Source organism: Micropterus dolomieu, linkage group LG01 (assembly GCF_021292245.1).
Source record: "Micropterus dolomieu isolate WLL.071019.BEF.003 ecotype Adirondacks linkage group LG01, ASM2129224v1, whole genome shotgun sequence".
Classification (NCBI taxonomy): Eukaryota; Metazoa; Chordata; class Actinopteri; order Centrarchiformes; family Centrarchidae; genus Micropterus; species Micropterus dolomieu.
In genome coordinates, this window is record NC_060150.1 from 14,688,531 (window position 1) to 14,703,548 (window position 15,018).

General features: G+C 40.6%; 1 protein-coding gene across 1 annotated transcript in view; it reads right to left on the bottom strand.

Annotated features, from left to right (window-relative positions):
- Positions 1–1,589: 1,589 nt before the first annotated feature.
- LOC123978397 (striated muscle preferentially expressed protein kinase-like) overlaps positions 1,590–15,018 on the bottom strand; it is a 47,358-nt gene continuing 33,929 nt past the window's right edge. The window contains exons 27-37 of the mRNA XM_046061631.1: positions 14,892–14,957; positions 11,398–14,134; positions 11,136–11,303; positions 9,698–9,820; positions 7,658–7,822; positions 6,783–7,461; positions 5,885–6,124; positions 5,244–5,467; positions 5,012–5,087; positions 3,318–3,467; positions 1,590–3,224 (exon numbers count right to left, since the gene is read on the bottom strand). Of these exons, the coding sequence (XP_045917587.1) occupies positions 2,987–3,224; positions 3,318–3,467; positions 5,012–5,087; positions 5,244–5,467; positions 5,885–6,124; positions 6,783–7,461; positions 7,658–7,822; positions 9,698–9,820; positions 11,136–11,303; positions 11,398–14,134; positions 14,892–14,957 (4,866 nt within the window). The 3' untranslated portion in view covers positions 1,590–2,986. The remainder of the gene's footprint in view (positions 3,225–3,317; positions 3,468–5,011; positions 5,088–5,243; positions 5,468–5,884; positions 6,125–6,782; positions 7,462–7,657; positions 7,823–9,697; positions 9,821–11,135; positions 11,304–11,397; positions 14,135–14,891; positions 14,958–15,018) is intronic.

A 15,018-nucleotide genomic window follows, 5' to 3' on the forward strand; every position in this document is an offset into this window, starting at 1 on the left:
AGACTAAGGGTGTGAAGAGACACTTAGCTTGTGAGACATCACTATATGCGATATTAGTTTCACGAGAATGAGAAGAAAATATCCTTAAACAGTGTTTTAAAGATATCCTCAATGCAGAGATAGATGAGTGGAGGGTCTGGGGGATCAATGAACACTGAATTTCCTGCATTCTGGTGAAAGTTTCTGCACCAATTTATGGTAGAAATGTTTTTATTTATGTAAAAGGAAACACAAAATTCAGGTAGCACGTGACATTTCAAAATATATAAATGTAACAGAATATAATGCAGTGCAGCTCTCAGGCATTCTGTGTTTTTTTTCAGTTCCGTTTCTCCTGTAGATCAACTTTTCTCATGTAATATCGTCCCTGCTGAGGCAACACAAATGCAGGCATGATTTAGTTTTCACTCCTCTTTTTTCATGTTCAAAGGGAGAGAACGGAAACCTTGGCCAAAAAGAAACTGAGTCAAGAAGTTGTTAAAGTTACTGATTGCTGTTTGCATGTTTTGGGGTAATTTTATAATAATAATAATAATAATAATCCTTATTTGTAGAGCACTTTTCAAAAACAAGTTACAAAGTGCTTTAACAAGTGTAAAGAATAATACAAAAAAAAGATAAGAGCATGAAAATTTAACATAAAATTAGTAAAATACAATAAAATAAAAGGGATAAAATAAAGTCAAATAAGATCGGGAAAAGCTCTCCTATAAAAGTATGTTTTAAGAAGGGACTTAAAAGAGTTCACTGACTATAATCAGTAGCTTGTTGTTTTTTGTTTTTTTTGCTTAAGTTACCTTTTTTTGGACAATGCACATTTGTTTCTTCTATATTTATATTCTTCTTTATTGCATATTTTCTTAATGTGCAAATAAACCTTTCTAAAAGCATTTTCATTTGTTATTTAACTGCAAGCTACATTTCAGAATGTTTTTTTTATTATTATTATTAAAATCCCTGTATCATGGTAAATGTAATTTTATGTCACAATTGATTTATATAGTATAGGCTAGTACATTTTATGTTGTCTATGATTCTAATGTTATACAATCAGACACAATTAATGGCAATCTCTCAGGGTAGACAAATGTATTTTGTGTCACGATATATACTGCCACAACAGGAGTATTATTGTTACAAGCTTACCTTTTATTTAGCAAGCTTTCCAGCAACAATCCAATATCCATCACCTGTGTCTTATATCTTTTTCCAACTGTGAGTAGCTCCTTTATTTTTGTTGGGTATTGCATTGTGGTGTAATAGGCTTTTTTGGCAATACAAGAGACATTTTGACTTGAAAGTAGGAACAGCGTGGAATCAAAATAATAACTCCAATTCTGGATCTGTTTCACGTTAAATGTACCTGTAAACCATGACACTGCATGAACAACAGCTGCTGGAACTGGCACACCTGAATGGAATGAGGCTAGTATTGGTATTAATTACCCCTGTGCTTGATGAGTAAAACTGTCACTTCACTCAAAAAAAAACAAACAAGTCTCTACCATGCAGGCTAAAATTGCTTTATTATTGAATGAAGTGTTGAACAACTTTTTAGGTACTAACGGATTCAGGAGAAATTTGAAAACCCCAGGCGTAGGTACAACACCCAAAACAGTCTCCGACAGAGAGAGAGATACAAGTTAATTTTCCCAATTGTATCAATAGTTTATTACATACTATCTCGTAAAAACATTTTCAACTTTTTCCACATATAAACACCGCAAATTGGTACATTTACAAATCTTCAACCATCCAAATTCATACAAAAAGGAACACTGTGATAGATCAATACACAAGACGTTCTATTATTACAAGGACTGCATGTACTGTGTGTATTTATGTAGAAATGTATGCATCTATGTAAGAATCTATATGCATCTGTCTGTTGTTGTAAAGTCCAAATATTGCAGTCAAATGTTTGTTTTGTTCAAATAATTCATCCATTGTGAATTATTACCAATGGAGACACATATACAAGATAAATATTTTGGATCTCAATCCAATTTAGGCACTGACTGGGTGATCATGATTTGAGCAACCTGACCAACTGATGGGTAATACTGAGAAACCACCGCAAATTACCAGTGTATGACTTTTCCAAGTAAAATGTTATCTACATTACAGACTGCTTTTCATAGTTTATAACAGTTAGAGTTCAGTTTTAACCACAGAACAAGAAGTTGTACCAAAAAATTCCTAGCTCACCCTAAAATAGTTAATTTTTACTGTGTGAATCTTAACACCAATCACAAAGACACTCCTTATTTTTATTTCTTTTTTGCCTTGATCTAATTTGAAAAGTAAACCAAAAATGCTCGCGCACGCACGCACACCCACACACATGCAAATAAATTAACATGAAAAAAGTAAACAATTTCAAGAACAAAAAAAATATAGTATATTTTTGGTTTTGAGTTTTAAAATGTGTAAGTCAATGCAAAAATAAATTAGCAGCTTAAATCATGGTACATTCACATGAGTTGTTTACTACTAAATTTAGTGACATAAACAAGGTTGTGCAGTAGAAACGCTAATGATACACATGTTCCAGGCTGATCGTGCAGAGTGGAGACCAATGTTAATCTAAACCTATCAATGTGCAATTTCAGAATTCACAATGTGACTGAGAAATTGTGCAATCAATCAAAGAAAAAAAAAGAACATCCTGTGTCCAACAATTTATGAGCAGTTCTGAACGTCACACGACACGGCAGTCTTCTTCTCTTTGTGTTTTGTCTCATCTCAAAACCCCACTAGTGTTGAATGTTGAAGTCTCCCAAAGTAACACTTGGACTCCTGTCTTTTCTTTGGATATTTTAGCTATATCCAGCTGTCCGCCCATCCTCTGTGCCTTACCCTGTGCCTCAGTAGGCAGGCTGGCATTTTTCATGCAGTGGTGGTCCACAGAGGTTGTTATTTTGCTTCACTGTGGGCAGATCCAACTATTCAAACTCATGTGTGGTGCTGCATTAACACCGTCATCTCACTTCGGGCTGGGAACATGCGTTGCAGTCCCAGACACCGGGGACTGGGGTGAGCTCTGGTAGGTGCGCAGCAGCACCTTGTGCTTGGTGGCGTCCTCTGTGCGACGGCATTGTTGTTCCACCAAGAACTCTTTGAGTCGGCTGGAGCTGAAGGTGAGAGTCTGTCTTCTCAGCTTCATAAGATAGGAGTCCTGCAGCCAGGCCTGTGTGAAGCAGTCTCGTGTAGTTGGACGGGCCCTGAAAATACACATACAAATAGGCCAAACTTAACATTTTATATATTTTTTCCTTCTTAAAGGAAGTGTAAAACCAAATTGTGTAGCCCCTCACCATGGGTAACTGCTCAACATCTTCTTGAGAAAGGCGGAGGCACTTTGGGACACATTTGGGTACAGTTTTGTCGGGTCAAACTTTGCCATCAGGATTTTGGATTCAACTTGTAGAAGATCTTTATCTTCGAAGGGCAGTCGTCCGCTGAGCCTGGTTGTAAACAGAAAAAAAAACAAGGTTTGGGAGGATCATCACAAAATGTTAAATTCACTCAAGCTGCAAAATGTGACACCTACTTTAACAAAATACAGTTATAAAATAATATATTTAATTAAGCTCTTGACAAAGTAAACATTAAAAATGTCCAGTAATTTCTCATGTTTTTTTCTTTAAATATTAACTAATAAACTTTCCTTACTATAATGATTTGGGAGCACTTCAGATTTTTACAATATATACAGTGTGTAGTGAACGACGGTATGGATTTGTGCATTTTATATTGAATAAATTTGGAGCTACTCTAAATTCCTTTCTCCTCCCCCAGAGAAGAAAGCAGGGGGTCAAAGTTGCTTTCTCTAAGTGCTATCCCTGACCATAAAGCTGGCACCCTTTTGATTCCGAAACTGATAACGTGGGGCCTGACTGTTCAACTGACAAAGGGACACGAACCAGCCATTGGCATTTCCCTGATCTCTTCCACTCTGCTCGGCTCTCTGGACGCTTCGGCACGCGCGTGGCGTGCCTCGCCAGGCAGTGCCCTCAGACTCGGCCAGCGAGACAGGCCTTTTGTTCGCCTGAAGCTACACACCTGAAGTGCCGCGACATCGGTCTGCCTTCAGTTTGTTTTATTTTCTTTATTTCTTTTGTTTGTTAAAGTTATCAGTCCGTTAAGTTACACTGGACTAATTCAGGAACGACCAAGTTCCATTTTAAGCCTTTTTCGTGGAGCCAACTTCACCGAGGTCAGACCAAGCCACGTGGTCTCGCCAGCTACAACGAAGGAAACCTGAAAACAGCCGAATTGCCAGACGGAGGAGGCGTTTTCAATCAGACAAGGAGAACCCCGGAGAATCCCTAGCAAAAAGCCAGGATCGGGCAGCTAGCGTGGGACCCGTGCAACAGGCCAAAAGCAGGCTGTCGACAAGCAGTAAGACTTAACACACGTTCTGTGATCAGATATGTCCATTTTAACTCCTAAAATTATAGCATTAGTTTACTTTCATTAGCTCTTCTATCCCATAGGAGTCAAATGCTTCCCACAATCGAACCTCCAGGCTCATTGTTCAGCAAATGTTTATGTTCCCTGTATCCAACCATCTTTTTATCACATAAGTTAGAGAATAAATTCACTGTAATATAATCAAGAGCTGTGTGTGTTGCCTATTTCTACGTCCCTGCCAAGAGAACTGACCCTTTAGATATGAGACTGACTGACTGATTTAAGATAATTGAGCGATTATTAACTAACTGATCACTAGTAATAATTGTATAATTATTAAACTACCTAGAGGTCCTGAAAACTCCGGTGGTGCTCTTAACGAGGAATCTGGTTTGATTTTATGAATAATAAAATTCATAACTGGGTATCAATTCTCATAAATTTATTAAAATGCATAACTAAATTTTAGGTCTGCTACAAGTGTTTTACCATGGTATGCCAAAAACAAATTCCATCGACTCTGGTCTTAAGGGAAAACATTATTTAAGTGATGTGAAATAAAGAGAAGTGAATTCCAAAGGGATGTTTCACTTACATGATGTGGATGACCACGCCAACAGTCCAAATATCTGCAGGAGGACCTACCACGTCACCTTTTATCAGCTCAGGAGCTTGGATCATATTTATCAAAGGATGAAAATATAGAAACATTTAAGATCACGTTGTCACATTTTTGCATTAATAGTTGTTCTAAAGAACTTCAATTGCGAGTTTGCTTTAGATTTTGGAGTTAGAGACAAATAAACAATTCACGTTCATGTCCTCACCCATGTACTCCAGTGTTCCTGCTCCTGAGTCCTGGTGTTTGAGGCTGAGGGGGTTGAAGCTCTGGGCACTTCCAAAGTCCACAATCTTGATGGCGTTGAGGTTGGTCACCATGATGTTGTCGGGCTTGAGGTCCAGGTGGAGGACACGGCGGTTGTGGAGGTACTCGACTCCCTGGAGGATCTGGACCAGGTAACCCACCACGTCGTCCTCAGAGTAACGGAACCTTTTGTGATCAAAATTGAAGGTTCTCAAATGGTGAAATCCTCAGACTGGAAATGTATCTTTACAACCCCTGATATAAGATTTGCACTTCTCAGTGGGGGACTAATCTAAGATGAATGCCCCATTAGACATAGGTGAGCTTTCAGAGGCTGAATATGAGTCATCTTCTTCATAGAAATTGAGATAAATGAAGTCATCTTTCTTCTGCAAGACGGTTTAATGAAAGCAGCTGAAGTAACATTAAAGAAATGTAAATGTAAATACAGTTTCGCTATTAAAACAAGTGTAACTAAAGTACAATTAGTCTCAATCTGAATGAGTCATTGTAAGAGGAAAAGGTCTTCTTTCTAGTCTCCTGCTATGTAGGTCTGTCTGAGTTTGTGTAACTCAGTATGAGGTGACATATTCACCATCCCACCTGTCTATGAGGCTGTACAGCAGCTCTTTGCCGGTGCAGTATTCTGCCACCAGCACCAGGTAGCGTGGCGTCACATAGGCTTCGTGCAGAGCCATGACCTTTTCATTGTGGAGGGATTTCAGGATCTCGTACTCCTTTAGGACTTCCTGCTTGTTCTCCTGGCTGTAGGGAACGATCTTTGCCATGTAGATTTTGCCCGTAGCGTTCTCGCGGCACTCTCGGATGACGCCAAAACGACCCCTGGAAAAAAAGAAATATATCACACTATTACAACAAAAGTTCTTAATCAAATTCTTTATTCATCTTAAATGAAAAGGCAGGCATACCCTGACCTCACGTTTGTAACGCAATTCAGGATTTTTATACTACTACTATTTATACTTTAATATTGTTCTTTCTTAAATCTTATCTTTCTTATGTATGATATGAACCAGAGCTTGACTAAAGTAAAATTTTGTTTTGGTTATTAGGAAGTAAATGCTTTCATACTGAATCTTTCAGAAGCCAAATTTTTGTATATAAGTTAAATTTATCCCATTGCAAGTCACACAAAACCCATACATATTTCCCCAAAATAGCAGTTTTAGCACGATGGAAACTCTGAAAGTGTATTTAGACTGGTGGGAAACAAAGCAGGATTAGTTAACTTCTTTTATGTGGATGAGCAGCTCATCGGGTCTGCTCAGTTTTATTGTAGTTTTACTGACTAACAACTTTGAATCTGGTGAGTAAAATCATCAAATCTAAAATAAAAAATAATCCCTTAAGCATTTACTAGTTATGGCCTAAATCATATTATAATTCAGGTCAAAATAAAAACCTTCTGCTACAAAGCACATGTCTAACCATGACATTTTATATTATTTACAGCCATTCTGTTTCACATCTCATATCTCACCTGGCTTTTTCATCAAGAAAAGTGTAGGGTTTCTGTGGAACCCCCTGTCGTAGAGCAGTGGAAGGTGTAGTGCGTACTGATGGGGTGCCTCTGGTGGGAGTACTGGCCCCGTCCCCGATGGGGCTCAGGCTGGAGGCCTGGAGCACTTGTGGGGAAAAGGTGACAGAAGTTGGGGCCACACGAGCAGTGACGGTGGTGGCGGGGACGTATGTGGGCACAGAGGCCTCTGCTGGTTTGGTTGGCGTCGATGGCGGGGTTACAAGAGGGGGTGGCGGTGATATTGGTGGGTCCTGGGTCATAGGAGACACCACATTTACTGGACTCTGGGGTTTGGGGAGGACAAAGGGTGGAGGTGCTTTGACTGTGGGTGAAGAGGGACGAGTGGAGTTTATTTTTTGAGCATCTTTAGTTGGTAATGGGGGGTTTGTTGTAGGGCTGGAAGGCAGAGAGGGTGGAGGGGTGGGGGTAACCACAGTTTTGGATGGTGATGTACGAGGAGGTAAAGCAGCAAGGGAGGCTGCATCTTTTGGAGAGGTGGAGGTGATGGTGGAGACGGATGTCCTGGGGGCGTTGTTCTGGACTAGTTTGGGAGGAGGCACCGTGACAGAGGAGGTGACAGCTGGTTCAGGTTGAGCTTGGACTGTCTTTACGACGGCCACGGAAGGTGAAGCTCCTCCAGCTGTGCAAACAGGCATACAGAGTTACAGATGTAATACAACCACATACACAGTGGCCTACAAATCACTCCCGCTCAGTCTGATTTTGTTGAATGAAAGTTGTTTTGTGTTTCCACTACAATTCCAATGCAAGTCCAACCCAGTTCACCACTATTTCCCTTAACTCTGTGCATTACATTTACATTTTGTATAAAATACCTGTTGAGTCCAGGCTGACTGGAACAGAGGAGTTGCTGTATGGTCCCTGTCCTGCCTTGTTGATACAGGTGACACGGAACCTAAATATGCCACCTGGTGGTAGGTCTGTGACATTGTAGTAGCAGTCGACAACTCCTGTGGCAATAGTCAGCCAGTTCGAATCACCTGCAGGACAGAAGGAAAATAACCATATTTAAGTATGGATATAGGATTTACATGTGTGGTAAGTGAAATTATGAAGAGGAGAAAGATAATTCTTGAGGGGAAAGAAACGTTGGATAGAAAAGAAAACCTGATCTTCTCTTTTGTGCTCTTTACATGGCATATTACTTGTTGTAGGTCACACGTTGGACACTAGATGGTGCTACTGTCAAACTGATAGAAGGCAATAATGGACGCACATGGATAAAAACCAGGGCCCATATTTATCAAGCTTCTCAGAATTACTCATATGAACACTGCTAAGAGCTGACTTAAAATTAAAAAAATTCTTGGCTGAAAGCTGAGCTTAAAAGTCACTTATCAAGCATCATAGTCCTAATTTGAGTTAAGTGTAGGACTAAATCTTAAGTGTCAGTCTTGGTGCTGATTCACGACACTTTGCTGTACTGCAAACAGGATTTTGGATGACGATGTGGCCAAGGACCAATCACTGAATAGATTTTCTTATTAGGGATTTTCTCAGATAAATTCACATTGAATGTTGAAATTCCTAAGAGGAGTTTATATTCAACACACATTTAACAATAAAGAATTTTCAAGATAATACATTATGATATAGGCCTACACATTAATAAATGAAAGATAAAAAAATGTTTATCTTTATATGAGCGCCATCAAATGCGCCTAGTGCTCCTGTATTGCTGGCTATTTGCATGAACTGTGTTTACTTCTGTCGGATTACGAGGGGTGTTGTTGGGAAGTCGATGAAACGCGTGACAGTGTGCGGAGCTGTAGCCTAAGTGCCATAATTGTTCCCATGACTATTCGGCTTATTGATGGTTATGAGGCCACAATCATCAGCATTGCTGCGTTTGTCCTGTGGCAAATAAACGAAGTGTCATCATCACCTTCAATTTAAATGAAAACGCATTACTGTGTAAAGTCAGTGGTGAGATGACGTCCCTCACCAACTCGCTGACAAAGTTTATGCCTGCTCTATCCGACCCCGTCTAAGGCGGCGTAGCCTACGGCGTCACTTACGCCGTCGATTTGACGCAGAAGTATAAATGCACTTAACTACGCGTCGTCAGAATTCTTCCTTTCATCTCCGCATGTCTCTGTCTCCACAGTGCCATCGCAAGCCCTACAGGCAACTCCTAACCACTTGAGAGACCTCTCGAGCTGTCTTAAATAACTGGGAGAGTAAGAGTGATTCTTAGCTTTGAGAAATTTGATAACTTGCTTTTATTTTTAAGTTTAAAAGTAGGAGTTAATTTCATGAATTCTCAGCACTTAAGACTAAAATGGCACTTTGAGAAGCTTGATAAATACCAGCCCAGGGCTTGAATTTATCCACAATGTAAAAAAATTATGAATATAAAAACAAGTTAATCCTCAGTTTGCATGCTGAAAAATTATCTTTCAGAGAATCTTATCTTTTATGCAGACAAGGTGAAACAGACATGACTTAAAACTGTAAATTAGGTATTATTCTGTGAGTACCTACATCATGCCGCCTGGCAAGGATTACATTTGCAATACATGCTAGAATGAAATCAGACCAACAAGTTCAATATATGCACAAACTCTGAGTCTGCTGCTTACTTGTGTGACTATATTTTCCTCCACCACATTATGAGATAATGATGATTTGATGATTCAAAGTGGTGTCTATGTACAAAGTCAAACACTGTTAATGTTATTTCAAACACTGTTATCTCCTAGGAGCTTCAAACCTTGAGTTTAATTCCATTTATCCTCATGTGGCTAAACCAAATAACAGCAAAAGCATTTCACAATCTATTTAAACATAAAAACGGGATATTTCTCTGGATGAACTGGATGCTGCTGGTTTGTTAAACGTCAATATGCACTCACCTTCTGTCTTCCTTTCCAGGGTATAGCTGCATGGTGAATTGGTGTCTGCTGGCTTCCAGAGTACCAAGGCTGTGTTGTTGTAAGTCTGGGGGACTTCAGGGGTCCCTGGGCGTTTTGGGACACCTTAAGCAGAAACACGTACCAGATCAGAGCAGCCTTTAGCGAAGCTTTTGAGTGTCCAAATGCTAAGACTGTGGTCATAGTGGGCGGATGTTATTGCGTGATTGTATGAGCGCTGAAAAAGAGCAAACCCACCCTGGATAAATCAAGTGTTATTAAAAAAAACCCAACATATTCCTGTGGATCTTTAGTCAAGAGGTGCTATTGCATATTTCAAGAACATTTTGTTGTTGTGTTTTATTGTTCCTGCTGGTAGTTTTTTTTTCTTGTGCTTCCCAGAGGCTAATTGTCAATCAGCAATATTTGGATGTCTTCTGTTTCTGATTATGTCGATAATGTTTGACTTTATGTACAGTAGATTGGGTTTGTCTGTTTAATTATCGCTGCTCATGCTTAATGTTCAGTTTTTCCTGTACATTTGCTCTGCCAGACGTTTAACTTTAATGGGGAAGACTTAAAAAACCCTCTGTGTTTATAACAGTTTTAATTGAGTTATAGTTTACATGCAGTTCAGTTATAGCCATCAGTGATACAGTAGGCCTATGTCATAATTTAAGCATGGGGAGACTCCAGATACTAAAAACAGAAAAGATATTCTTGAGCCCAGGGTACAAAAACAATCCAGACGATGGTTTGAGTTTTGTCGTTACAGCAAACCAATCCTGTGCATCGGTATGAACAATGGAGCCAAGGCTTCGGGCGAGATAAGCTGTCTGAAGTATTTTTGGTGCTGCTGATAGATTATTAAGAGGAGACAAATTACATCAGTGGTTGAGATGAATAATAGTCCAAAGCCGTAAAGTTCAAATGCAATCAATTGCACCTGACATTTGAGAAATATATTATTCACTGAAAAAAAGTCTCATTATTATTGTTCCATTTGTGAGCAGCATTGGCAGAATATGAGCACTGTTGTTCTCATTACACACTATTTGTGCAAAGGCATGACTGGAGCCTTGAATGTGATCTGTCACAGCCGATTTCAATTTGCATGAAGCATCATTTATTCTTATTAGATGATGAATATGAGAGAAGACAAAAATCCATGAAGTTAATCTACTGTAAAATTAATCTGATGACATTAATATTCAATTCAGTATTCAACTGTATTAATATTCAAACCATTCTTCCTGCAATTAAAATTTAATTATGCAAAATACACCACGTTATGATGATAATTACGGTATGTCCATAAAAGGCAGAGGAGCAGCTTTCACATTAATGAATAGGATTTCCAGTTTCCTATTTCCAACTCCCATTTTCCCCATTCTATAAAACAACAAACAACACATTTTGAATAACTATGTATGGTACTTACAAGCTATAGACAATATACAGGAGGTGGTGATGGTAGCTATGGGGTTGGTAGCTACACATTCATAAACACCAGAGTCCCTCCGGCTGGACTTTATGATTGTAAGGAGCTGCCTGCCATCTGGGTGGGAGATCAGGTTGATTCTGTCATCCACCTCCAGCGGTTTCCGATCTGGAATACACAAAACATTTGAGCAACTGAGAAGCAGCTCCTACATAAAATCACAAAAACACCTAATCAAATATTTGGGGAGAATTTAAGATACCTTTCATCCATGTAATTTCTGGATGTGGACTTCCAGCTGGAAGGCAGCTAAGAGTGACAGGTTCCCCTTCCAACAAGATGTGGTCTTTCAGTTTAATGTGGAACACAGGGGCAAAATCCGAAGCAGAGCGGATAAACTGCTGGCTTTTTGACAAACTCTCCTCTTTGGGGACAGATGAAGGCAGATCAGATTGGGAGGGGGTTTTGTCTTTCTTGCCCCTTGTCAGACCCCACCTGTCCCACCGTGATCGCCTGTCACTCTCTGAGGCTTTTTCAGAATGGATGCTAGAAGTGGATTCAATTGAATCCTTGGATGCGCCAGCACTGGTCTGTTTTGCTAGCTGATTCTCGGGGATGCCCATTCCTTTGAGTCCCCGACCCTCAGACTGGGAATGGCGATGGCGGGTAAACAGGGGTGTCCTCTTTCCCTCTTCGTCCCCTTTTCTCTCCTCAGACTGACTGCGGATTTTTGTGGATATTCCGGCCACTTTGTTCTCAAACCTCTGTCGCATTGCCAGGACAGGGGAATCGGTGACTTTCTTCAAATCCTTTTTTGCCAGCTCTTTCTGACTTCCCTCAGCATCTTTATCTTTCCTCTCCTCTGACTGGGTCCTTATTTTGGCAGAGATTCCTGCCATTTTGGACTCAAACTTGCGCCTCATAGCAGAAACCGATGACTCCTCAACTTTTCTTAGTTCTTTCTCATCCGGCTGTCTCTGTGCCCCTGCAATGCTCAGCTCCTTTGTATCTAGGGACTTACTGCGACCAATAGCCCAAGAAACCCTCTTGCTTGCAGCAAGTCCCTGCACATCCTGATGCTTTTCCTCCTTTGGTTTCTCACCCTTCTTATCAACTAATGTTGACCTCTTGGCACGCAAGGAAAACCTCCCAATTAGACTAAGCCCTGTTTCCTTATCTTCTTCTCTTAAATCTTGAACAGATTTGGATTTCTCCTGTAGTCCTTTGGATACCATTTCAAGAGGTGCTCCCCTTGCCCCTGGCCTGTAAACCTCTTCACCCGCCTCAACTCCCTTCCGGCTTAGTACAGGTGATTTCTCCTCTGATTTGTTTCTGGTCAATTTTCGAAGGCCACGGGTCAAAGAGGACTCTCGCTTTTTAAACCTGGCTTCAAAGACCTCCTCTGAGTCAATGTCTTTGATGTCTGTTCTGAGCATAGGCTGGCGAGGGATGGCCAGAAGATCAGGGTTTGATGATGTGGAAGCAGAACTGGGAAGTCGGTCAGCAGTTGCTACTTTGGCAAATACTGCTGCATGTTCAGGTAATGTGGGGGTATCTGTGGACTTTGTATAAACTGGCATAGCTGTAGCAGCGGGATGATTGGATTGGACCTTGTCAGATGTTTGAGACGGCGCCTCAACAGCTTGAATGACACTTGCATATGCAGAGGACAATTTACTATTTTGTAGCGTTTCCTTGTTTCCCTTCATATCCTTTTCATTTATATGTAACTCTTGATTTTCTTTCCTCTTTTCTTCTTTTTCATCATCCTCCTCTGTAACAATTATAGGAGTGATCACTGAGGGTGAGCTAGACTCAGATTCTACGTTATCTGCTTTTTCTAACAGGCTTTTGGTCCTTTTCTCTCTTATCCCATTCATGTTCTTCTCATTCATACTTTGTTCATTTACATTGTTCTGTTTTTGCTGTTGGTCCAATCTTCCTGGTGTTGGGAGTATAAAGGAAGTCCTCTTTGTAGGTGAGGCAGATGTAGACTCCATTGTTGTTTGTTCTGTAAGTGCGGACATTGAGGTTGCCTCCTGGAGCTTCTTCCCATCTATGCTAACATTGCCCACCGATGGGATCTCTAAGGGGGCTCCAAACCTGCGGTGCAGTGGCATAGGCTCAGAATCCCCCTGAGTGAAGGAGGAGCTTTTTCGAAAAACTTTGGTCTTTGGCATGTCCTCTCCAGGACTCTCAGAAGACGCTCTGGTGAGTATTGAAGGTCCTGCTCTGGATCTCCTCAAATTCCGATCAAGAGACCGTGTCCGCCTCTCGTCTTCCATGCCTAGTGTTTCAAATAAGGGGCCTCGCAGGCCGCTCATCTTTTTGTCCATGCTTCCTCCCCTGAGCAATCGCTGTCTCATCAGTTCTAGTTTAAGGGCATAATCCTCCTGGCTTAACTTCGCCGCCCCGGGGCTCGGGCTGCGATTCGGTAGTTCCATAGAAACAGCCTTTTTCAGGCTCTTATTACATGCTTCTGCATCATTGTTGGAATTGGAATCTGGGTCAATGTGCAGAAGCAGTGCTGAATCAGCAGAACTGCCTCTCCTCATGGTAGCTCGCCTGGTTTTTGTCTGTAATTCGTCCGACTCCACACTTGATCCTTTATTAAGCTGGGCTCGTTTTGTCTTTTCCATGTTCTCCTCATTTGTGGTTTCCTCTTCATCGTTCACCCTTTTATTAGCTCCTCCTCCTGTGCCTGCTATTTCCATGTTGTCCTTTTTCCTTGTCCCATCAACAGCAACACTTACAGTGACATCTTCATCCCCGGGGATCTCGTTAAGGGAGACCCTGGATGCAGAAAAGGCCACGGACAGTGGCATAGGAATAAAGGGAAGCTCATCCACATCTGCATCTGAGTCAGAGGAAGAGGAGGGCGGTGGGGAGCCTTCTTTTAAATGCCGGGCCACAGCAATGGAGACATGGCTGGTTGAGTCATTCAAAAGCTCTGGAATCGACCGCATCACCATTTTAGATTTGTAGCTTATCAGAGAACGCTGGGGAAAAAAAGCCAATGGAAGACAATGTGAGATATTTCATTTCCCTACTTTATATGCACAGTCTCCTGTCTGAGTAAACAATACATACACCTTTCAGACTGAAAGAGGTTTGCAATCAGTGTGAACTGATCAACATAACTTATCTGATGCCGCTTTGCAACTGTGCTTCATGAGTGTCGTGTTCGTCTAACACAACTAAGCGTTGGTGTGACATGGTGAACAACACAAGCATTACTCATACGGGAAACTGGTGACAACCCTTTTGTCTTCTTTGCCATAAACCTCTGATATGATTGCAGAGCACAAGGTTTTATAAAGCTATTAATTATTAATTATATTAATTAATTATTATTCTTCTAAATAATTTTCTTTGTGCAAGTGAAAGTGGTTTCAGAAACTGATTTAATCAAAGTTAGTGGGTTGCTTCAGTCAGAACATACTTATCTGACTGATAGTGTTATATTTTATGTTAATTCTACCACCTTTGGTTTAATTTAGGCTTTAATTTAGTCCTGGACTATGTCTAATCTTCATTTAGGTAGATTGTTAATTTTATTAAGGAGTATGGTGAATATAGGACTATTCTAAATGTCTGAGAAATCCAATGTGAGGTATTCTGGTATAAAAGATCACTTTTGTCTAAAACTATGCTTACTAACTCTGGAAATCAGGCCTTGCAGTCTTTACGTGTCTCAGTCTTTCATTTCCACAAACTAAATGCATATCTACTAATTTGTCATCCACAGCAGCTTACCTGCCATCGCCTTCTAGACAAAACTTGCTTTAGCATAGCTGTACTGATGCTCTTGTTCGTTGGTGACTGCAAGATAAAAAGAGGGGAGTCACCATTAACCTTAGAGGAGAACTAAATCCAAATCCTG